This window comes from Artemia sp. Qi Xiang Cuo, chromosome 3 (assembly GCF_049724085.1).
Source record: "Artemia sp. Qi Xiang Cuo chromosome 3, ASM4972408v1, whole genome shotgun sequence".
Classification (NCBI taxonomy): domain Eukaryota; kingdom Metazoa; phylum Arthropoda; class Branchiopoda; order Anostraca; family Artemiidae; genus Artemia; species Artemia sp. Qi Xiang Cuo.
In genome coordinates, this window is record NC_142796.1 from 84,025,169 (window position 1) to 84,050,200 (window position 25,032).

The 25,032-nt window shown below is 36.7% G+C and overlaps 1 protein-coding gene across 2 annotated transcripts in view; it reads right to left on the reverse strand.

Annotated features, from left to right (window-relative positions):
- cta (Guanine nucleotide-binding protein subunit alpha cta) overlaps positions 1–25,032 on the reverse strand; it is a 57,330-nt gene that overhangs the window by 24,526 nt on the left and 7,772 nt on the right. For both annotated transcript variants that reach the window (XM_089086673.1, XM_089086672.1), the window contains exons 2-4: positions 13,093–13,143; positions 5,147–5,364; positions 259–424 (exon numbers count right to left, since the gene is read on the reverse strand). In XM_089086673.1, coding sequence (XP_088942799.1) covers positions 259–424; positions 5,147–5,364; positions 13,093–13,143 — 435 coding nt within the window. The remainder of the gene's footprint in view (positions 1–258; positions 425–5,146; positions 5,365–13,092; positions 13,144–25,032) is intronic.

The window sequence follows — 25,032 nt, forward strand, 5'->3', positions numbered from 1 at the left end:
AAACAATAAAAAACTTTAGCGTAAAGAGCGAGGTGTTGAGGAGGGGACAGCCCATTTCATATACGGAACAATTTCTGTTCGTTTTAAGTTTTAACGTTGTTCCTTACTTTTAGTTAAAAAAATTTGTTTTTTTATTTAATAGCCAAAAGTGACCAAGCGACGTCACTGTAGGAATTGGCTGTTAAACGAAAACGACCAAGTGTAGGAACATCTTAACAAAACTAACAGTCTTCTGATAAAACTAAGCTGAAGGCTTACCTTAAAATCAGGACAATATTCTGAAATGAGACTGTCACCACGCTCAACCTTTTCCTTCAGCAAATCCATCTTATTTAAGAAAAGTATCACTGATATCCTTGAAAACGCTGGATGGTTGATTATTGTGTCAAAAATCGTAAGCGACTCCGTCAGTCGAGGAGTTGTCCTGAGTAAAAAAATTGTCTTTTAGTTCAAATGACGGTGTCATATCCTGCTGTTCAATGACGTATTAAAAATGACCAGCCCCCCCCCCCATTCAAAACAGTTTATTCCCTACTACTACTAACAACTCACTGCAACATCAAGCCCTCTGAGGCCGACACAGCTGTGCACGCTCCTCCATCCCAATCAATCCAAAGTTTCCTTTTTTAAACCCTCCCAAGAAGTCCTAACTTCCATTAAATCCTTTCTAAAGACCCCTTCGATTCTGGGACAACCTGCTTTTCATTCGGCAATAGGTGGATGACCAAAAAGGATGATCTTTTACAATCTGTTATCCTTCATCCGCAGGAGATGTCCTAGCGATCTAGATCTTTCTCTCATTAAGCCCTAGAAAGCGGAATGCAACCACGATTTTCACATAACTTACTGAAATGCGGCCAGTTAGACGGGTGCCCAAAATAATCCGTAGACAATTCCCCTGTAAAAGATCTAACAAATCCTCTTCTGTCTTTCGAAGCACCTAAGTTTCAGAACCCTACTTGAACATTATTACCACTGAAGCTTCCAATATTCTAGTCTTGGTTCGCAGACTTATCTTCCTATTTTTCCAAACTTTTTTCAATTGTGAAAAAAAAAAAAAAACACCCTGTGCCTTGGCTATTCTATATCTAAAACCTTCACAACATCCACTATCTTTCCTAATAATACAACCCAGGTAATTGAAGTTATCTACTTGATCGATCTTCTCATTACCTAACATCACCTCTCCACTTTCATGTATTCCCAATCGAAGCGACTTATTCTTCTGAACATTAATTTGCAAGCTTATTCTTGCACCTTGAGCTCTCGAAACCGCCAAAATTATTGGTTTTAGTAAAAAAAATTATCTAGAACACCCAAACCGTCAGCATAATCCAAGTCTAAAAGGGTTTAACTTTCCCATTTGATTCCATGCTCTCCTATAGCCTTTTCTCTCTCATTGTTTTCCTTTACCCTGAGCTTTAAAGTACATGAAAAGACAAGTATGCGGCAGTTTTGGGCCAAACCCAGTTGTTAAACGCTAGATGGCGTTGATATTTTTTTTTGATACTAGCGACAGTTTCTACTCTGTAAGTTTCCAATACCCTTTAGTTGATTCCATTACGTATATTGAGATTACATAAGGAGCCATATCCTATCGCCGAGTGCCATCCTAGCCAAGTGGTTACCACCCTTAGACTTCAAATCTTTTGTCTGCGAGAATAGGGGTTCCAGTCCTGGTGTCATTGGTTATTCAGTTGGGAACGGGAGTCGTTAGCGTGAATCTGTAAGCTCACAGGATAGCTGCCCCCCCCCCCGCCCATTGTACTTCCTGTCTGAAGCGCCATGAAACGCAGATCATCACCATCGGTAGGGATTGTAAAGTCCAATTCTTTACCTTCACCATATCTTGTCACGCTTAGTGTAATAGGGGATATCCAATGGTATTCATTACTGTCATCTTATTTGTTGTGTTGTTTTAAGCTAATTAGGCTATACCATGGTTACTGTAACCAGGATCAGAGCCAATGGTAACCGAGAATTCATCGGATTTTAAAAGAAACTGTCTGGTGACAAATATTTTCCAACTGCCAGTAATTTGGAACATTCAACTGACCAGTAATTTGCAATTAAACTATGAGAATGAGAATTATGAGATTATGAAAATTATGTGATTATAAGAACTAAAATTACAAGAATTTAATTTTAAGAATGAAAATTATAAGATGACGTCATTACAAATTTTGAGACTAAATAAGGAGTCATATCCTGTCGCGCTTAGTGTAATAACAGATGTCCATGGTATTGTTACTGTCATTTTATTTGTTGTATTGTTTTGAGCCAATTAGGCAATATGATGCTCACTGGAACCAGGATAAGAGCCCATAGTAACCAAAAATTAAAAACAAACGTTGAAAGAAATTGTCTACTGACAAATATTTCCCAATTGCAACTAATTCTGAAATAGCATGTTTTATTGTGCTTCAGCTCAACAGTAATTTGCAATTAAATTATGAAAATTTAATTCTGGGAATGGGAATTATGAGACTGAAATTAAGAGATTATGAAAATTATGAGATTATGAGAATAATGAGATTTGCGAGACATCACAATTATGAGAGTTATAATAATAAAAATTTAGTATGAGAACAATATCAAGTTAAGAATAATCAATTATGGCAATATTTTGAGGATTCCACTAAAATCCTAAAACCCCTCAAACATGATACCAAGCTGAAGTAAAAAGCACACCACTGAAATCGTCATCGTTGAAAACCCATAATTGGAGGTTTATGCGGGGCTCCCACGGCGTCAATAAAGTTAATAAAGCTGTCCACAAAGTTAACAAACCATTTTCCTCGCATAACTTTGTTGACTTTATCGCTGTCGGAAAAAGTTTGAATTTTATTTAACTTTTTCAACAAAGTCCACAAAGTTCAGCCAATAGCAGAAGACTTGTGGAAAACTCCAAATAAACCATACACAAACTAGTGTCTACATATATAATAGGGTATACTTGTTTAAATGTTTTGTTTGGTAAAAGGATAAGGGTAACATGAAAAAATATTTTCATTTACTATCAAAAGGAAAATGCTTAAAAAGATGGTTTTTCAGCCCAAAGTATGATTGTATCAGTTACTTTCTATGAAAAATTGCTGTAAAGTCAAAAAGGTGAAATCCGTGCGTGAATGGGACAAATTGTAGGGTTTGCACTTTCATGAAAAACTTTATCAACTTTATTGAAGCCATGGGAGCCCCGCATTACACATTTTTGCGTGAGTATCTGACATGGTTTTCCTTTTTTCTCCTGAGGCGATCCTATTGAATCCGTGGGTGTGAAACATTAGGAGACAGCTCCCCTAAACGGAAATTTAAATATCTAGTGCTCTTTGTAAGGAAAATATAAATCGTGTCACAACAAAACGCCGTTTTCTGCGATCTTGTACAACAAAACATCAAGTTGGGTCAAAATGGGATCAAAAGCCATAGTGTGTAAGTGCTTAGACATCGAATCGATTTTTCGTGGTCAAGATCCCCCAAACTTTTAGTCACCATCTTGAAAACCGAGGAAAATCCCATTTTAGCATGGATAGCACGTCTGTTTTTCTTTCATGGATTATTGTATCGAACCCAGAGATAACCACGAAAGGGCTCATTTGGATGGAAATCATAAGTTCTAGCGTGATTTTTACGTCACAAAAGAGATTACGGCGCGAAAAAGTACCATTTTTCACCATATAAAAAAAATTTCGGCCAAATACTTCTAATATGCTTGTCAATTAAAAATCTAAGGTAGCCAACTGAGTGAAAACTATCTAAAACCTATGTATAAGATTTACCTCTACCCACAATATCTCCCTCCCAAGTCTCACATTTTGGTTACTAATTTTCCTGTAAACCGATTTCCCACTGACATGACAAAATTTGTTGGCTATCAACTTAACTGAATTTTTTTTTTCTTTTTTTTCAAATTGACATTCAACCAACTGATAATGAGAAGTAAGCACAAAAAAAAAAAAAAACAATAGCAAAAAAACCCATCAAACTTCTGTTGCAATAGTGGTTAGCATAAGGGCTTCTTTTACTGTCAAAATACTACTACTACTACTAAAAGCTCACCGCAGCACCAAGCCAACAGAGGTCAATACGGCTACACCCACTCCTCCATTCCTATCTATTCAAAGCCTCCCTCCTTACACCCTCCCAAGAAGTTCTCATTTCAGTAAAAAAAAAATATGACATCTTCCCACTCCATTCGGGGACGACATGATTGTCTAATAAATACAAAATAAAACTTTTATTATTTTTAATAATTCTATAAAACACATTTATTAATAAATACGACTTTTTAAATTTAAATTTATTTGTTTAAATGGCGTAGTCTATACGTAATGTAGGCTGTCTCTTCCGGAAACAATGTTCCAAATTGTCATTCCTTTCAACAGTTTTGAACGATTATCGTTCAGATTACCAATTTTTGTGTTTTTCAAGGATTTGTCCGTACCTCCCGGAAAAAAAGACATACGAACAAGACTGACAATAAACTCCAAGGAACTGCAAATATTAGATTACCAATAAATGGCACTACATAATATTACAGCTGCTTACAAAATAGAGTTAGTTCGAAAAATAATTTTTTGTTAGGTTTATTGTGTATTAAAATAAAAAAGCAAAACACTAATAGCAAAGTGTTTCTTGTCGAAGTAAAGAGCAAAGTTGAAACTTCCCCCCAAAAAAATTATTGCTACTTAGTTTCAGCAACATGTATCTATAAAAAAGCACAACATTTTAAGGTGTTTTTACATTGTTTGAATTTGGTTGGTTTGGTACGACTTTGGCAAAATGAGCCAAACCCAATGAATGACTCTCTTTTCGGTTTTGAATTGAATATTTGAAAATAAAATTGTAAAAAAAAATCTAAAGTGAATATACCAAGATAAATATTGGGACTTTAGACTAAATTAAGAAATTCACATCATAGCCTGAAATTATCCATTTATATTACTTATTTTCGCGGTTCAACAAGGCAACACCGACGAAAATGTGGTACTGCCCAAAGGATGTTATAATTTTGAAACAACAACAGCAAAAAATCTTAGATAATCATTGTTTTCAGATATGAATAGGCCTCAGATGGGTCTAGGGAAGGGGGGTAATTTTTTTTTATGTCCTTAGTACTTCAAAATAAAACAGAGACGTTCCTTACCTATCTTCAACTAGGACTTGGTCATATTCACAAGAAGAGACTAGAAACATGATGGATGTGATGTTGTCAAAACATTTGAGCCACTTGGCACGCTGAGATCGTTGTCCCCCCACATCAACAAAACGAAACGGAACCTTTTGAATCGGGATTACAAACTCTGTAATTCCTTTCGTAGCCTTTCGAGCGTGCAATATATCTTGATTGGTAGGGACGTACATCTAGCAAAGGATATATTATTAAAACACTTAAGATTGGGCAGAAAAAAAAGGGCTTATCTGACATTTTCATATAAGCAACAATTGAGCTTTTAGGGTTTGTGGTAACGTTTTGGCTTTTGTTATATTTCTACAGTCCACAGTAACTTAAACGTCATGTGTCTAATGATTAACGTAATACCAGAGCTTTACTATATTTCGATAACTAAGATTTAGGTTTATCCACCTAACGAATAGTTTTTTGTTATTTTTTTTTGCGTTTAATTTTCCGTTAGATAGAAAAATACAATGAAAATGTGCTAGAAACCCCCAATTAGGATTTTTTCTACTATTACGTAAGTCTAGGACATTCTCTAAAGCGGCGTTCAGATACATGTCTTCTAGACATGCATGTCTAGACACGTGTCTCTAGAAATATCAATATCCAGGCAGTTCCTGTTCACACGTGGAACCTGGTGCTTGTCTGCAACAAGTCACAGCAGAGAATCCACTTCTACAGTCTGGAAGTGTCTACGGTTTCAAATTCTTCCAGTAAGAAAGACTTTGTGTGCTATATTTATCATCTTCACTTAATAGTTGTGTTCACTTATACGCATGTCTGGTTGAACTAGCATGCCTAAGCAAGTGCATGACCAGATATGTGTCTAGGTAAAACCGCATGTCTAGACACGGTGTCTTTCCAGACATCAATATCCAGGTTCCTGTTCACACGTAGAATTTGGTGCTCAGCTGCAACAAGTTGTAGCAGATTATCCACTTCTAGAGTATGGATCTCCATGTCTATGATCTCAAATTCTACCTGCCAGGAAGCTCCTTCGCACTATATGGATCATCTAAGCTTAATAGTCATGATCACCTGTATGTCCGGCTGAACTTCCATGATTAAGCAATTGCATGGTCAGGCGTTCAATTCTAGGCATGGAAGTCTGGCTGGACTTGCATGTAAACACCACTTAAGAAATGTCTAAGTGATATCATAATTTTGACCCGATGAATGCAATGATATAAGTATTTTGTCCTCTTGGTGCAAGTTACAGCTGTACGCTCGTCGTAAATCGTATGTTTCAGAGGGAGCATGTACCTTAAAGACTTTGCGTGAACAAAGTTTGGTACAGGGATTAAAACAGAGAAAATGTTTATAAAATTCCACGACTTAACTGAACACTGAACCGTAACTGAACTCAAATGAACCTTAACTGAACTGACTCAAGTGATGGAGACTGGATTTGTCATTATTATTCTTCTTTTATATTTTATTTATTTTTTATTTATTTTTATAACATTTTAATTAAGTAGGTGAGCTTTAAGTAAATAGTTGAGTTAATAGGTAAGTAGTCACGTGGACTTCCGCGTGACCGCAAACCCTCATATGTTTCCTCCATCTGGAAACTGTTGTTTAATTTATTTATTTGTTTGTCAATGTGGAATAGTAAACATATTAACTTAACTTCTGAACTTATACAAAATTAAACACCAGAAAAAAACGCAGAATAACGAGGAAAAACGAGGTAAACCACATCCATTGAAAAAAGCAAATATTTTGGCATAGAACCCCACTCAGCCACAGGGGGCGAATCTCCAGCGTATTTATTTGGGGGGGGGCAAGAGGGATCTATATCCAGATAGTCAAAGGGCATGGTTTGTATAATGATTTTTCCTCCATATTATTGGGGGGCAACTGCCCCCCTCCTGCCTCCCTCAAACGACGACCCTGCTCAGCCATCCTCAATTTGGAAGAAGAATAACGAATTGTAGATCACAACAACATCAAACACACTCTCAGTGATTATACTACACAGAGAGAGAAGAACATTACCTACACAAAAACTAGAACGAGTATTTATCATTCGGGGTCAAGGGCGTATCCAGGATTTTTTTTTGGGGTTGGGGGGTTTGGGGGAGGAGAGGGGGTTAAAAACCTTCAAAAACCGGATCGAAAATTTGGTTAAATGCATTTTTTTACGTTTCTGGAAAAAATCTTCAGGGGGGTTCAAACCCGGTACCCCCCCCCCCCTGGATACAGCCTTTTCCGCGGCCCCTAGATTGACTCTGACTGCTAGAAGCTTTTTTACAAGAAGGGTATTTTTTTTTATATAACTTTTTTTTGGAAGAACATTTTTGAGTCAGTAAGTAGATAAATAGATAAACAGACAGCAGAGTATATTGATAGATAGTAGTTGTAATAATCTGTAAGTAGATAGATAGTAGATATGACTGGCAAGGCAAGAAATAAAATGAACACAGACTAACAGATTAAACAGCCTGAAAAATATAAACATTCATAGCTGCGATGGATGATTGAAAGAAGATGAAGAGATTAGGTATGTATATTATGGAAAAAATATTACAGCAGTAAGTCTGGTAAAAAAAAACCTTAGAATTACAGGAAAAATACAGAATAAGGGGAATATTTTGTTAAAGTAGCGTAATATTTCAATATAAATACCGGCTATTATAGCTTGGTTTTTGTAGCTTCATCAGCTCGTACAAGTGATTGTGTTAGATAGTCTTTGAGGTAAGTACGGTGAAATATTTTTCACCGTAACATTTTTCAAACATCTGTCAACATTTTTGTCAGATCGGAGCTCAGTTCCTCTACCTCCGATGAATTAAAAGATGGCTCTGTATAGATTAAGCTAAACAATTGCTTTCCAGGTCAACTTTCTTTCAATTTCAAAGAACGTAGTGGTGCCAAGTCTTTCCAAAGCCAGTCAGAATTTCGAGCCATAAATCGGTTCAAAATTCTGAAAATATCAAAAGTTTTATTTACCCATCTACATTACCGTACATTCTTAAAAAAAAAAAATAACAAAAAATCTGTCCGGAAAGCGATTACTAAACAATACGTTTCATATAGATGCATTTTGCTTTAAACAAGCATTGTTGTTTAAAAGTTAAGTTTTAGTGTGGAGTGGGGGGTTGAGGGTTCGGTAACCACCTCATATTGAGGATAACTCGGGATATAGTATTAACAATGAGTACAAATGAAATTTTAAAAACAAAAAAAAATCTAGGCAAAGTAAAGAGCGGCATTAAAACTTAAAACGAACAGAAATTATCCTGTATATGAGCATTTAACAGAAATACCCTCCCCCTAGACACCCTTTCTTTACCTTAAAGCTTAATTTTGATCTCGTCGTTTGAATGACATTTTTTCTATACTGTAAAACCGTTGATTACCCTAAAAAATGCCGCTTCGGGCACACAAGAGCGTGAACATCATTTTTATTTCTTTTCGTGCATCTCTGCCTGTTATTTTGGACCGGTTGATCGTACAAAAGATTAAATTTTCCTGGCATCCAAGATGCAAAATAAATCTGAAGTTAAAAGCCGTAAATAATTTCTTAGACCACACTGCTTTTCCATTTACGACAAATTTAGCAAGAAAAACGGGTTTTAATTTTTATAAAGCAGTGAATACAATAAAATAAACACTTAATTAAACAAAAATACTCCGAATATTTCAGCCCCAGGTCTGGGAGACTTTCTCAACGGAAAAAAAAGAAAAGAAAAAATGAAACAGAAAATGTTCTTTTTAAAAACCTTAACTTACATCAAAATAAACAAAAAAAAAAACACACAAAAAAAACAACAAAAGAAAAATATAAATAAATAGGAAACAAAACTCACATGTTAAATAAACACTTCCATTCACTGGCGTATAAACAAAATCGAATGTCTATATTGATTCAAACACGCCTCCTCGCAGTATATAAATGGAAATATATTAAATGAACACTTCCATTCACTGGCGTATAAACAAAATCGAATGTCTATATTGATTCAAACACGCCTCCTCACAGTATAGATTTTATATACTGTGAGGAGGCGTGTTTGAATCAATATAGACATTCGATTTTGTTTATACGCCAGTGAATGGAAGTGTTTATTTAATATGTGAGTTTTGTTTCCTATTTATTTATATTTTTTCTTTTGTTGTTTTTTTTTTATTTTGATGTAAGTTAAGGTTTTTAAAAATAACATTTTTTGTTTCAGTTATTTCTTTTCGTTTTTTTCCGGTGAGAAAGGCTCCCGGACTTGGGGCCAAAATATTCGGAGTATTTTTGTTTAATTAAGTGTTTATTTTATTGTATTCACTGCTTTATAAAAATTAAAACCCGTTTTTCTTGCTTAATTTTAAGTTAAAAGCCAGGGGGTGCCCTCTTAAAAAAATCACGTACACCAGCTGACACGTGCCAAGCGTGATGAAAGTGCGACAAGCGTGGCGGAAACTTGCGGCGCACGTGAAGTTCTGGCATAAACACCAGCTGGTGGAAAATGGGAAGCCCCTCGGTTAAGAGGCCGTTTCTCACCTACTTGTGTGAGTGAGAAAGATGATATTGAGATCTAATGAGTACTTCGGAGAAATACTGGCTCCAGCTAACCGTTGGCAGCTACCTGCATGATTGGCTAATATCCAACATCAACATACAAAAAAGGCATACAAAATCGCTCTTCTATTTACATTTATAATGAAAAACAACGAACATGCTCTATCTCACTGAACTTCAAACATTTCCCATATTTATAATTTTTAAAATAATGTTTTGACATCGCATATTAATCATCTCAACACGTCAAAAAGACACATTTTCTAAAGAAAAAATTAGAAACTTCTTAGCATCTTAACAAAACAATAATATAAGAAAATAAACTGGCCCAATCGACAGACCTTGTTTAGTCCAAGGGAGTGAGCTGTAAATATATGTTTTATTTGTCAGCACGCTCAATTCAAATCACTCAAAGATATTCTACCAGTTAATCAAAGATTCCTTTGGAATTTTCATTAGCAATCTTCCTTCGAAGAACAACTTTTGATTCCCAGCGATTTTACTTATCTGAAGGGGAAAACCTTAAAAATCAGGTTGTTAAATACCATTTTAGTCAATACACGTGCACAAAGGTTTGAATCTTAGAGGGAGAGAGTATAAGATAATTTCACTAAGGAGGGGGCTATGAAGGATTGGGAAGGGCACGGATGAGAGGACACATTTTATTTTGTTGGCGAGCGCTACTTGAAAGGAGGTAGAGTAGATTCAAGTTTTTAAACTATGTTATAAAAATAACTTGTTAAGAAGTCTATTCATATTCCGATCCATACGTCTACACTTATACATAGCTTTATACCCACTCGTAAGAATATGCAAATACTTATATTTAAGTATCACTCCTCTCCTCCTCCAAAAGTGAAACAGGTATCACTTTTGGAGAGGAGGAATGTGCAAAATTTGGAGGGAGTAAGTATCAGAAACATGGTGCAGCGCTGAGTTGTTATTAGCAGCAGCAGTAGCACAGAATTTGTGAAGTTGCTGATGGTGCCTTAAAGAAGAAAGTTTGGAATGCAGCTAGGAATATTAGTGAAAAAACTTTATGTTTAATAGAGAGGAGAATGGGCTTGTACAAGAATTACCTGAGTGATAGATCATATGAGAACAAAAGGAATGTAAAAAAGTGGAGAAAGCATTAAAATATGAACTAAGGAGGTGTGAAATGGAGTCTATTGATAAAATTGCCGAGGATTTGGAAGATGCAGCTAGACAGCATAACAGTAAAATATCGTACTCGCATGTTAATAAATTGAGATGGAGAATTCAATCCGGACTTGTCCCATTTAAAGGTACGAACGGGGTCATAATTAGTGGTAAGAAAAGAATTAAAGAGAGATGGGCAGAACATTTTGAGAATGTGCTAAACCGAGATAGAGTTGCAAGAAAAGACATAGAGGAAAATGAAATAGTTTGTGATACATTGGATGTGAAGAAAGATCTGTTTTGTTAGGAAGAATTAGCGACAGAACTAAAAGGATTGAAAAATAATAAGGCCCCAGGTGCTGATACTGCGGTAAATGAGCTTCTTAAATATGCTGGCTCTAAGGTTAGAAATAAGTTACTGAAGATTCTGAATATGATTTTTGACAAAGAGAAGTACCTAGTGATCTTAAGAAAACCCTAATTAAACGTCTGTATAAGACAGGTGATAAGAGTGAGTGTGGTAATTATCGAGGCATTAGCCTGGTTTATGAAGGTAGCAAATTACTTAGTAATATGACATTTTTTAGACTGAGAGATACTGTAGACAAAGTTATAAGAGAAGAGCAGTGCGGTTTTAGAAAGGTTAGAGGATGTGTCGACCAAATTTTCACTCTTTGAAAATAATTGAGAAGTGCCTGAGTTATCAAACACCTTATGTCCTCAGTTTTATAGATTATGAGAAAGCATTCGATTCTGTTGATAAAACAGCTTTAGCAAAGGTCTTATCCTTGTTTGGTATACAAGACAACAACATTAAAGTAATTAGTGCTACGTACGAGGTTAGCAGCTGGTTTCGTATTAAATCAGGAGTAAAGCAGGGTTGTGTTCTATCCCCCTTTATATAGACCATTTCGATGGACTTAGTCTTGAGGAGTACAGGAAAGGCAATGGGAGAACACGGAGTCAAAAGGGGGGGGGGAACATTCCTGAACTTAGATTATGCTGATGATTTAAGCATCCTAGAGGAAAGTATGAGCAAAATGAGTGAACTTTTAGAGCTTTTGCGAGTTCAGGGTGCTAGAATAGGTTTGAAAATTAATGCTAAGAAGACCAAGTCGCTAAGGCTAGGAATAAGTGGAGATGAAAAGGTGACCTTGGGTAAGGAAAAGATTGATCAGGTGGACAGCTTCACTTACCTTGGTAGAATTATTAGTAAAGATTGCGGGAGCATTGAAGATGTTAAAAATAGAATAGCCAAGGCTCAGGGTGTTTTTTCACAGTTGAATAAAGTTTGAAAGAATAGGAAGATAAGTCTGCATGAAGATTTGCTAGATGTTTTCCGGAGAAATTGCCTACGGATTGTTCTGGGTACCCGGCTGACTGACCGTATTTCAAACAGTAGGCTGTACGAAAAGTGTGGTTCAATACCGCTTTCTAGGGCTATAATGAAAGAAAGGTTGAGGTGGCTAGGGCACGTTGTGCGGATGAAGGATGACAGATCACCGAAGATTGTTCTTTTCGGCCAACGGTCTAGGGCTAAACGGAAAGCAGATCGTCCGCGGTTGGGGTGGGAGGATGTAATAAAGGAGATTTAAAGGCAATGGAAAATTCCTGGGAGGGTGTAAAGAGGGAGGCTTTGAATAGATTGGGACAGAGGAAGAGAGTACGTAGCTGTGTTGGCCTCAGGCGGCTTGTTGCCGCGGTGAGTTGTTATTAGTAGTTCAGAGGACGTCCCCCAGAAAAGGGGTTAAATACCAATAGTACATTTGGCACAACATCTTTCAATATTTCTTGAGTGAAGGGAGGGAGAATCCTTCCTACCAATTTTAAGGGTGAGGTCAATTACGCTCTCCTCCATTAATCATAACATGATAGCTTAAAACCAGTCAGCGTACAAAGTCGGCCGAGTTTTGAAAAAAGGGCAATGGAGTGGGAGGAAGTCATGAGATGAGATATACATTTATTAAAAAAGAAAACAAACACTGTTCGCCTTTCGCCTGCCAAGAAAGGCAATTAGCTTGGAAGGGCAAGCGAGGTTAAAAAAAATCTAAGAGTCATAAAGAAAGATTTAAGGGAAATAGAAACTTCCTGGGAGGGTGTAAAGAGGGAGGCTTTGAATAGATTCGGATGGAGGAGGAGCATGCTTAGCTATGTTGGCCTCAGGCGGCTTAGTGCTGCGGTGAGTAGTAGCAAAACCTTTGATGAAAATATAAGACGAGATAGAATTAGAATTTGGGAAATACATAACTTAATGACTTACCTTGTCGGATATTCTGTCTATGTTTTCAAAAAAGTATCGAACTGAATCAGCCTGAAAGGAAAAATAAGATAATTAGTTACTATAACATAACACTGATTCATCCCCTGAATTCGATATTATGCCAAGTCAAAACTTTTATAAGGACAGGATAATTATCAAAAGTGGAAAGTGCTGTTTCAAACAATTGGAAAGGGGTAAAGCGCCACTTTACGGAGCAATTATAAAAAAACTTGTACATTTTAAAATTTGTAATTAATTTAAAATTCATAGTTGGAGAGGTGGATACACTTCGGAATTTCTTGGGGCCATCCTTCCATTTCCAACAATGAACAAATCTGTTTTACGGGTGCAGATTGCCAAGTTTACTCCGCTAAACCTACCCTTTTCGCCAAAAAGTTTCTTTGGCCAAAACTAAATTGAGCCAAAATTATCTGCATATGAGAGATGGGTCGACGGAAGCCACCCATTGTCACCATCACAGTAGCAAAACTCGGGCAAGCCAGGAACAATGGCACCATGTACGACTGAAAGTACATGCCTGTAGTAACAGCCAGTAGAATAGTTTTGATACAAAAATAAAAACATTTAAAAAATACTGATAGCCTGTCTGCATCTATTAACATGATTTCATGAAAAGATCAGACCTCCTCAGTCTCTAGCTCCTGCAATTTTTTTGTTTGTTTCGTACAGCATCTTGTTTTGTATGCAAACTGAACAAAAGGTTAGTTCGAGTTGCCGATACAATCCAGAACTTGGAGAGTGCTAACTTAGCAGGAAAACGAGCAGGATGATTTGAAGCATCTAACAGAGGCTGATACACAAAACTAAAAATAGGACCATGGTAATGCGCATTAGTATGAAAATTTGTGAGAGGGTCCAATGAGCAAAAGCACACTTTTAAGCCACAATTTCCCTAGGAAGGGTCCTTTGGACCAATCTAGGAGGGGTATCTCTCGTAAGCAGAATTTTTCCGGGAAATGGTTTTCCAATCATAGTAATAATAATAAAAACAGATTTTACTGATAATTTCGATAAGAAGTGCCCCGGTTTCGGGAGAATTTAAGAATCCGGGAGAGAGCATCCCCCCCCCTTCGTACACCCTTGAATTACTCATATCCCCTGTTTATTATGCGGGTTCACAGAGGCGTATTCAGATATTTAATAGGGGGGAGGGGTAAAAAAAATTTTTGGAGGGGTCGCTAACTTTTGTTGTAGTTTTTAATTATTGTTACAGATAGTTGTAAAGCAAAATGAGAGTTTAGAACCATCATACGAATCCGAATTTGAACATATTACATTATTAATTGAAAAAACCTTCCGAAAAAATCACTTTTTCAAAGAAAAGTAAAGGCCATTTTAAACTTAAGCAGATACAAATACCTTTTAAAATTCAAACTCAAAACGACCAGAAATTACTATTAAAGAATAAATGAAACCCAAAACGAACAGAAATTAAATTAACAATCATAGCAAAAACCTACAAAAAGTAATGATATAAATGAATAAATAGATCTTAAAGCGAGTAATGCTTAGATTGAGTATGAAAATCAAGCTTAAGCCGAAATAAGTATTTTCGTATTGAAGTATAACTGAAACTTAAAACGAATATAAATTAAATAAAGAGTTAATGCAAACAAACATACAATAGATATTAGTGTAAATTACTAAATAAATATCAAAACGAGTGAAAGTTAAATTGAATATGCAAATTAAGCTTGAAACAATCAAAATCACCACAAACAAGAGTTTGGCTATGACCTCTTTATCCTGCTGTAAAGTTCTAAAACCTACTGCCGCGCTGCCGCTTTACTGAAAACCGATTTTATGACAAATATTTTCTTTTGTACTTATCTCTGAAAATAAACATTAAAATTATAGTAACATTTTGAACTGATGAGCTTTCAGCAATTAATATTAATATACATCAATATTCAATTTAATTTATTGGCTCTTTTTAAAGTTGTTAAAGACGAATATAGTTTTCCTACAAACAAGTGATTGGATACTGCCTTTTTTCCTAACTGTAAATAAAAACCAAAAGCCTACTGCGTCATTGGCGCTTAACTGAAAACAGATTATATTACAAATACTTTCCTTTCCAGTTCTTACAGCATTGAAAATAAAAATACAATTACAGCGAAATAAATTATTAAACTGATGGATCTTTCAACATTTATTATCATTATACATCAAATATTCAATTTGATGTTGTTAATACTTTCCAAGACTTTTCAAGACGCATATAGTTTTAAGTAAAGCGCCAATGACGCAGTATGTTTTAGACTTTTACAGGGAGAGAAGGAGGTCATACCCAAACTCTTGTTTGTGGTAATTTTTGATTGTTTCAAGCTTAATTTACATATTCAATTTAAGTTTAACTCGTTTTAAGATTTATTTATTAATTTACATTAACATCTATTGCATGTTTGTTTGCATTGATTGTTTATTTAATTTCTGTTCGTTTTAAGTTTCATTTGTACTTCAATAGGAAAATATTTTTTTCGTCTTAAGCTTGATTTCCATATTCAATCTAAGCATTACTCGCTTTAAGATCTATTTATTCATTTATATCATTACTTGTTGTATGCTTTTGCTATGATTGTTTATTTAATTTCTGTTCGTTTTGGGTTTCATTTATTCTTTAATAGTACTTTCTGGTCGTTTTGAGTTAGAATATTAAAAGGTATTTGTATGTTCTGAGCTTAAGTTTAAAATAGCCTTTACTTTCCTTTGAAAAACTGATTTTTTTCGCAAAGTTTTTTTTAAGTTAATTTTTGTTCGCTTTTGATTGCAAAAAATTTCAAGTTTTGAAAAATTCCTTATTTCAAAATCAAACTTAAAAAAAAAAATCAAATATTCACCAAAGTATCAAAACTGATATCAAAGTATCAATATCAAAGTAAATAAATGGGTTTGTGTCAACCTCGGAGTTTTTATTATCTGATGTTTGAACTATTTTTAACAAAATTTTTATCTCAAAATTTTTATCGGATGGGTTTGGGAAAAAGGGCGTGGGGGGACTAGATTAAGCTTCAGTCTCTTTTGACTCTTTAAAAGTGAACTAGAACTATCTATTTTCAATCAAATGAGCCCTCTCTGAAGTTTATAAGAGTATCTCTTCTATAAAAAACCCTATAAATCCCCAGAGTATAATTTACACCGGATATCCTGGGCCATGGGAGACCGTGTTGACCCAGGAGTTTCAATTTCTGATGGTTGAACTATTTTTAACAAAATATTTAATTGGAATTTTTATCTGATGTGTTTATCCATCCGATATGCTCAAAGGCATGGAGGGCGGGAGGGGCTAATTACCCTCCGATCTGGTTAACTCTGAGAAAATTAACTACAACTTTCAATTTCTATTCAAATTAACCCTCTTAGAAGTTTATACGAGTATACCTTCCATAAGAACCATATACGCCTCCCGAGCAATACTTACAAAGCCGGCCCCGGCACTGGGGGGGGGGGTGTCGACACAGGAGTTTTTCTTATCTAATCTTTGAACTATTTTTAACGATATGACCATACGTAACGGAGTTTTGTTATATGATCTTTGAATTACTTTTAACAAAATGGCTACCTCAAATTTTTTATCAGATGTATTTAGGGCTCTGGTGGCCCGTTGCTCTCTTATCCCTTTTGGCTCTTTAATAGAGCTGGATTTTAATATACAATCAAATAGCCGTCTCAGATGTTTATTCCAGCATCTCTTTCATACGAAAAGCATTTGCTCATTGGGTTAAATTAGAATACCTATCCTTAGGCCCTGGGGGGTTGTGACGACACGTGAGCTTTTGTTATCTGAATTTTGAGAAATTTTTAACTTAATGACTATCTCAAAATTTTTATTGGATGCATTTGGGAAAAAGGGGCGTGGGGGGCTAGTTGCCCTCCAATATCTTTTGACTCTAAAAAACTTAACTAGAACTTTCAATTTCCAATCAAATGAGCCATCTCTGAGTTTTTTACGAGCATCCCTTCAAAACGAACCATATATTCCCCAAGGACATAATTTGCAAAACCTGCCCCCGGGCCCTGAGGGGTTGTGTTGACCCCAGAGTTTTCGGTATATGGTAACTGAACTAATATAAATAGGATATCTCAAAGTTCTTATCGGACGGGTTTGAGTAAAAAAGGGCGTGGAGGGGGGGGGGGGGGCTTGGTGCCCTTCAATCTCTTTTTACTCTTAAAAAGTGAAAAAGAACTTTAAATTTCCAAGAAAATTGTACCTCTTTAAAGTTAAAAAGAGCATTCCCTTCCCTAATACCCATATATGCCATATATGTATATTAGATAATATCATATATTATCTTTAAAGATAATACATAACGCCTGCCCCCGGGCCCTGGTGGGTTGTGTTAACACCTGAATTTTTGTTATATAATCTTTGAACTATTTTTAACAAAATAGCTATCTTAAAATTTCTATTGGATGCGTTTGGGAAAATAGGGTTTAGGAGGGGGGAGCAGGTTACGCTCCAACATCTTTTGAAGCTTAAAAAGTGAACTAGAACTTTCCATTTCAAGTCAAATGAGACCTTTCTGAAGTTTATACGACAATGTTGTCTATACAAAACCTTATATGCCCCTAGGGCATAACTTACAACCCTTGCCCTGAGGGCTGTGGGGGATTTGTCATCCTCAAAGACCTAATTTCCAGAACCTAAAACTACGTTTAATAAAATGGCTGTCTCAAAGTTTTGATTGAATGTGTTTGGGGAAAAGGTGGGCGTGAGAGGGGGGGAGGGTTAGTTGCCCTCAAATCACTTTCGACTATCAAAAAGGGACTAGCCCTTTGAATTTCCAATCAAATGAGCCTTTTTTGAAGTTTCTACGACACCGCCTTCTATAAAAACCTTATATGCCCCCAGGGTAGGCCTATAACTTAAAACCCTTGCCTTGAGGGTTGTGGGGGAGTGTCCTCCTCAAAAACATATTTTCTATCTGAAAATCAACTATGCTGAACAAAGTGGCTATCTCCAAATTTTGTTTGGAGGTGTTTGGGGGAATGATGGGCGTGGGGGGGGGGCTAGTTGCCGTCCAATCACTTTCGACTATTAAAAAGGACTACAGCCCTCTCAATTTCCAATCGAATGAGTCCTTTTTGAAGTTTTTACAACAACGCTTTCTATAAGAACCTTATATGCTCCCAGGGCATAGCTTAAAACCCTTGCCCTAAGGGTTGTGGGCGAGTGTCCTCCTCAAAAATATATTTTCTATCTGGAAATCACCTAAACTGAACAAAATCGCTATCTCAAAATTTTGATTGGATGTGTTTAGGGGAATGATGGGCGGGAAGAGGGGGGGGGGCTAATTGCCCTCCAATCACTTTCGACTATTAAAAAGGGCACTATCCCTTTGAATTTCCAATCGAATGAGCCTTCTTTGAAGTTTCTACGACAACACTTTCTATAAAAACCTTATATGCCCACAGGGCGTATCTTAAAACCCTTGCCCTGAGGGTTGTCGGGGATTGTCATCCTAAAAAAAATATTTTCTATCTGGAAATCAACTACGCTGACCAAACTGGCTAGCTCAAAATTTTGATTGGATGTGTTTGAGAGAATGATGGGCGGGGAGAGGGGGGGGGGGGGCTAGTTGCCCTCCAATCACCTTAGACTATCAAAAAGGGCACTAGCCCTTTAAATTTCTAATCGAATTAGCTTTTTTTGAAGTTTCTACAACAACGCCTTCAATAAAAACCTTATATGCCCCCAGGGCATAACTTAGAACCCTTGCCCTGAGGGTTGTGGGGGAGTGTTCACCTCAAAACATATTTTCTATATGGAAATTAACTAGCCTACGCTGAACAAAATGGCTATCTCAAAATTTTGATTGGATGTATTTGGGGGAATGATGGGCGTGGGGGGGGGGCTAGTTACCCTCCAATCACTTTCGACTATTAAAAAGGCCACTATCCCTTTGAATTTCCAATCGAATGAGCCTTTTTTGAAGTTTCTACGAAAACACTTATATGCCCCCAGGGCATAACTTAGAACCCTTGCCCTGAGGGTTGTGGGGGAGTGTTCTCCTCGAAAACATATTTTCTATCTGGAAATCAACTACGCTGAACAAAATGGAAGTCCTAAAATTTGAGTTGTTGTGTTGGGCGGTCTGATGTGCGTGGGGGGGGGCGGTTTTTCCACCAATCCCTTCTGACTCTCAAACAGAGCACTGTCTTTTAAATTTTCCAATTGAGTGAGTATGTTCTGTAGTTTTTACAACAACGCCTTCTTTAAAAACCATATGTGCCCCCAGGGCATAACTTACAACTCTTGCCCTGAGGATTGTGGGGGAGTGTCCTCCTAAAAAATATTTTTCTATCTAGAAATCTACTACGCTGAACAAAATGGCTATCTCAAAATTTTGATTTGATGTGTTTGGGGGAATGATGGGCGTGGGGCGGGGCTAGTTGCCCTCCAATAATTTTCGACTATTAAAAAGGGCACTAGAACTCTCGATTTCAAATCCAATGAGCCCCCTTTGAAGTTTCTACGACGACCACTTCCGTATGAAGTACCTCTGGAAAAAAAATAATAATAAAACATTGGAGCCGTTTGGCTTTTACTATAGGCAACGCTACAGCGTTGCCTCTGATAATATTTACGAAGGGTCACCTACTCTTTGTGTTCATTTCAGAGCGTCATTTGTTATGCCCCGCCGTGTCTCTTCGCACCACGTATAGTTAACTTCCACGAAGCGTGACACACTTCCACCTGCTTTATATACTTTTGAGAGAAGCCAGCCTGGACTTACAAACTAGAACTATTTTTTCGTTTTTTGACAATTTAAGCATGATATAAAACTTTCAGTGAGATTATTGTGAAAGCAGAAAAAAAACTTTATATAAACATAAAGAACTTTGGCCCCCTAGCCAGCCCTGGCTTACAAACTAGCACTATTTGTTTTTCCTTTTTTTCTGATTATTCAAACAAGATAATCGCTAGAAAACATTCAGCGTAATTATTCTGAAAGTCAAAATAACATACTTTTATATAAATATAGAGCTTCGGTCCCCCGGCCAGCCTGGACTAATAAACTAACACTATTTTTTTTTCTTTTTTTGGGTAAATAAAGCAAGATATTCGGTAGAAAACTTTCAGGTTAATCATAGCCGCTTAGAACGCACTATAATACCTAACCTAACCAAATTCTATATATTAAATATTTAACTAAAGTACAACTGCATAGTAGTTTATCTCACTCAGGCTAGGCTAATTATCTCCCGATGAAGACAGAGAAACCGGTTTTACTCAGATCAAGAACTTGAGTGTTTGCGGGATAACACGTCAGTACTAGGCTATATATATATATATATATATATATATATATATATATATATATATATATATATATATATATATATATATATATATATATATATATATATATATATATATATATATATATATGTAAATATATATATATATATATATATATATATATATATATATATATATATATATATATATATATATATATATATATATATATCTTCTTTTTCAATTCCAGCAATATATTCACTATAGAAATTTTCAGTGTTACTATTTTGAAATCAAATTTTTTTTTGCTTTATGTAAATATGCAAAATACACCCCCAAAAGAAAAATCCATCCCAGTCCACTTTCCCTGGAAAAGATACACGCATTAAAAAAAAACGATCGGCGATGGTTTCCCACACGCTAGCATTTACGAAAAAAAAAAGAATGATGCAATCAATCTCAAAAATAGCCCAACAGGAATTTTACTACCCTTAGGTATTTCCTATACAAATAACCATAAAGATAAAAAACCTATAACCAACCTGAAAATGTGGAAATTCCGTAATAAAGCATAATCTATCGACACACAAAAGCTTTTACACCTTTATAATAACAGTTCCATAAGTGATTAATCAACAACAACAAAAAGAAGACTTTAATAGTTTGTTCTAAGAAAAGTAGAGAGGAATATCAAAACCTATAACGAGCAGAAATAAAGTCATAACATAAGTTCAACTTAACGAACAGAAATTACTATGAATGGATACAGGGCGGTTCAGGGGGGGGGGGAAGAAGCAGCCCAGGGTGCCATGGATGGGAACGCCATAGCTGGAGCTTTTTTGTATTTATGTTTGAGACGGGAGAGGTCGTCGTAACTAATCTTGTCCCGGGTGCTACCAGCCCTAGTAATAGCCAAGAATGGATAAATGAAGCCAAAAGCGACTAGAAAACAAAATGAATAATCAATTGAAAAATTATAACGAACAGAAATTGCCACTAATAGAGGGGGGGGATAGCCTCCCTCAGATTTCTAAATGTTAGGGTGTTGGTGTTATTTAAGCTTTACTAAAATATCACATGTTCAGAACAATTTTCATTATTTGTTATGACAACAACAACAACAAAATATAGAAAAAAAAATCTATTTTACGGGAGTGGCTATAATTGTGCATTTCTATGTGGCAGCTCAATTTTGCAGCGAATTAGGAATTAACTTGCATCCACACCCCTTTCGCCCTTCGTTCGTTTTTTCCACATATTAGGACCTGTCTCGATTTTGTACCGAATCGGTAATTAGTTCCATTTTAAACCGATGACCTCGGACAAGGATCCTAGATTTCACTACTTGAACCCAGTATGGACTTAACTGGTTCTTGCACCGAGGCTTTTGGTAGCTTGGGATTAGCTCATCTTTGTTTTGAGTTAGGATACAGTTCATTTTCACCGAGTAAGTAACTGGCTTGTTTTACACCAAAACAGAACTCGGACTTGCCAGTTCTGTACTGAGTTAAGTCCACATCTTAAACTTGATTTCGTTTTCACAGTGGATCAGAACTTAACCTGCCTTTGAACCGAATCAGGACGTAACTCATTTTGGCACCAGGTGAGAACTTGTCTGGATTGGATGGATTTAGAACTTGTCTCGTTTTTGCTCCACGTCACTGAAATTCCATAGCTTGGACTTGGAACTACCGATTCAGAGCTTGCTCATTTTTTGCACCGAGTCTCTCTGCAGCTTGTACTTAACTTATTTCGTACTGAGATTTAAAATCCTTGCTTGATTTCGCTTTAAACAAGCTGCAATACTTCTGCCTATTTTCTAAAGAGCTTCCTGTGGAGGGGGTGGGGGTTTCGAGGAATCACAGGCGTAAAAAACACTCTTAACCATTCATATTTAAAGTTTTCAAGTAGTTCAATTTTAGTGTGCAATATGTAAATCTTTTCCACCAATATGTACATGGAAAAGGGGCCAATTGCATAATTTCCCGCTCTTGCCCTAGGTGCTTTAGGAGTTATGTGCCCCGTTGGCAGCGACGAAACAAAAAAAGAAAAAAGGGACATATCACTGCTTCCCATGTGAAAAGGCGATTTTATTAATAAACACACATCTAGTCCCCTAGACAGCTTAAGTTGCTCCTTGTTGCTCAAGATGGGGGACTGTAATTCTTATAGGCTGCATGGAATTTTTGCCTTTGGTGATTCCAATAATGCAGTTTTTATTTCAATCTGAAATCATTTTTAGGGGCATCAGGATACTTTTTATCAGGGACATCAGGATATTTTGAGGGATATCAGGACACTTGATGGATAGCAGGATTTTTCAAAACTCCCATTAATTTGCTTCTGCAAAAAAACTTTTACCTATAAGATTCACCTAAAGAACAGTTACCATCCCTGAATTAGCTTCCAATTGCTATTCTTCTTAATTTGCCAGTTTTTTTTTTTTTGTTTTTTTTTTTCAAAATATATTTTTAATTCTTTGGTTATTACGGGCTAAAGATAATTCTTTACTAGGATGCGCCTGACACCACAGCCATGATTGGCTATGTCTGCACACTTCATGACCTCACTTGACTTTCTGACATACACAAGATACGTGAAGCTATCCTGCCAAGCAATTTTTTGCTTTTTTTTTAGATTTTACAGTAGTTCCCTTTAAAATTGCGACAAACGGGATTTGCTTCTAATAAGAGATTCCAGATAGTCCAGTATATCTACAAACTCTGGGACAAAATTGCAATATAGAAGATTTTTATACCGTTTTGTAGAGAAAAAAAATTCTGTACAACATAACAAAAGTCCCCAAAAATCCCCTCGGCGGAACAGGGTAAAAAACAGGGGGAAAGGGGGAAAATTGGAAAAATTCAGGGGCAGATTTATTGTGCCCTCGAACTACACGTCTGCTCTTTTTCTGCGTGGAAAACTCGAAAAAATAAACTTATGTTGTTTTATCGCTGGACTTGGCTCGATATCTCCCTTTAGCGGGGGAGGGGGAAAACAGTATCCTCGGGAGTTGTGCGATATGGCTGGTCAAAATGTTTCCCCCAAGCTTTTTTGACTCGATGATTTCAAAGAACATGGTATTAGATTCGTATCTTGCTTTTCTGCAGTGTTTTCATCGTAGGGGAGACAATGCATCGGGCCTTCGCAGTACGTGGGCAGATTTACTTCGACTATACAATAGAAACATAAGACAAAATTAAATGTAAAAAATGAAACAAATCAGGTAACTTCGGTAATCACAGCAAAAGATAATTACAGATTTTATTGAACTAAAAAGGATAAGATCAAGGATTTGTACTAAACATCGTCTTCTTCATCGTTATCAACAAAAACTTCTTTATTGGAACAAGCAATCCCTTGGCAGTCTTTAAAGCAAAGTGTGCAAGGTAATCCATTTTTTTGGCAACTACAGCGTGAACTGTCACAGTTGGAACGCATGCAGCTGCAACGAATCACATTTAGCAGATGAGGCGGAGTAGGTCCGATGTCTGTCATAATCGGAGGAGGCGTCCGTCACGTAAACGTCAACTCCAGTCTTTCGGGTCGAGTTCTGACGCAGTATTACGCCATTCCATTACCTGATAGAATACTCTATAAGAATGAAATTTCACAGCCGATGGAGTTGGTGGAAGTTTCTCTGGGTTCACAAAAGTTGATGTCTTTGAGCTGTTCAGTTTTTCAAGAAAAACCTTTTACCTAGCTTTGCTGAGACCCTCCCCTTTCTTAGCCTTGTAGAAACAGCAAAATATTTTCACCGTCTTGCTGGACTTCTTCCTTCGTAGAGCTCAAATTAAGGAATGCTTCACAGTTATTCCTAAATTCGTCATGGCATTTCAGGAATGGCAGGACAGCCTACTTTCCTATTCCAAACAAACAGGACGTCGTGTCGCAACCAAGAAAAGCGCGGCCAACAAGAATAGAGTTACAAACCTGTCCCAGCGATCTTTTCATAAAGTTTATGTGCCAGTATTTAGTTGACAGCACTCTTGACGTGATACTGGTTTCGAAGTAGAAATCCCTGGCTTCCGGAGGAAGGTGATGGAGGAGAAGGATGAATAAATCAGTGTCGTTCCCGACTACTGCGGTTACCCTTTCCTTGGCCGCATTAACGCCTGTAAATACAATCAGAACGCCCGCATCTCTGCATGAAGGAAAGTGAGGCCGGCTTGCGACAACCTGCTTACCATTAGATTGAATAATGTTCTGCTTATTGTTGGGATTCCGCAAGAAGTCCTCCTTCTTCCTTTGCAGCTTCATACTCAGTGTGCAATTGACGATCGGATATGGGATACCTTTTGTTCGTCTAACCTAGGTGACATCTTTGGTAGATGGACCTGAACTGTAACCATCAAAGACGATGGAAGTATTTGAATACTTCTGTGTCACGATTTAAACACAGCTAGAGCAAGTCTGTTCGAAAGTGTTCCTGTTTTCCATTGAATATGCTGGAGCAGCCAACCGCCATCGATCACATATTTTTTTGGCTCTTTCGATAGGACGTTCACAGGTTCTGCCTTTGCTAATTTCCAAATAGCTTTCGCTAGCTCCGCTTTATCTGGTTGTGGCGGCAGGCTTGACGATTCGAAAAGGGCAGTAGAGTAGCTTGAGAGTTCGAATCTGAGAGTTTCTTCCATATCCCCCCTGGCTGTAGTTGCCGCTGCTGCAAGACGTAG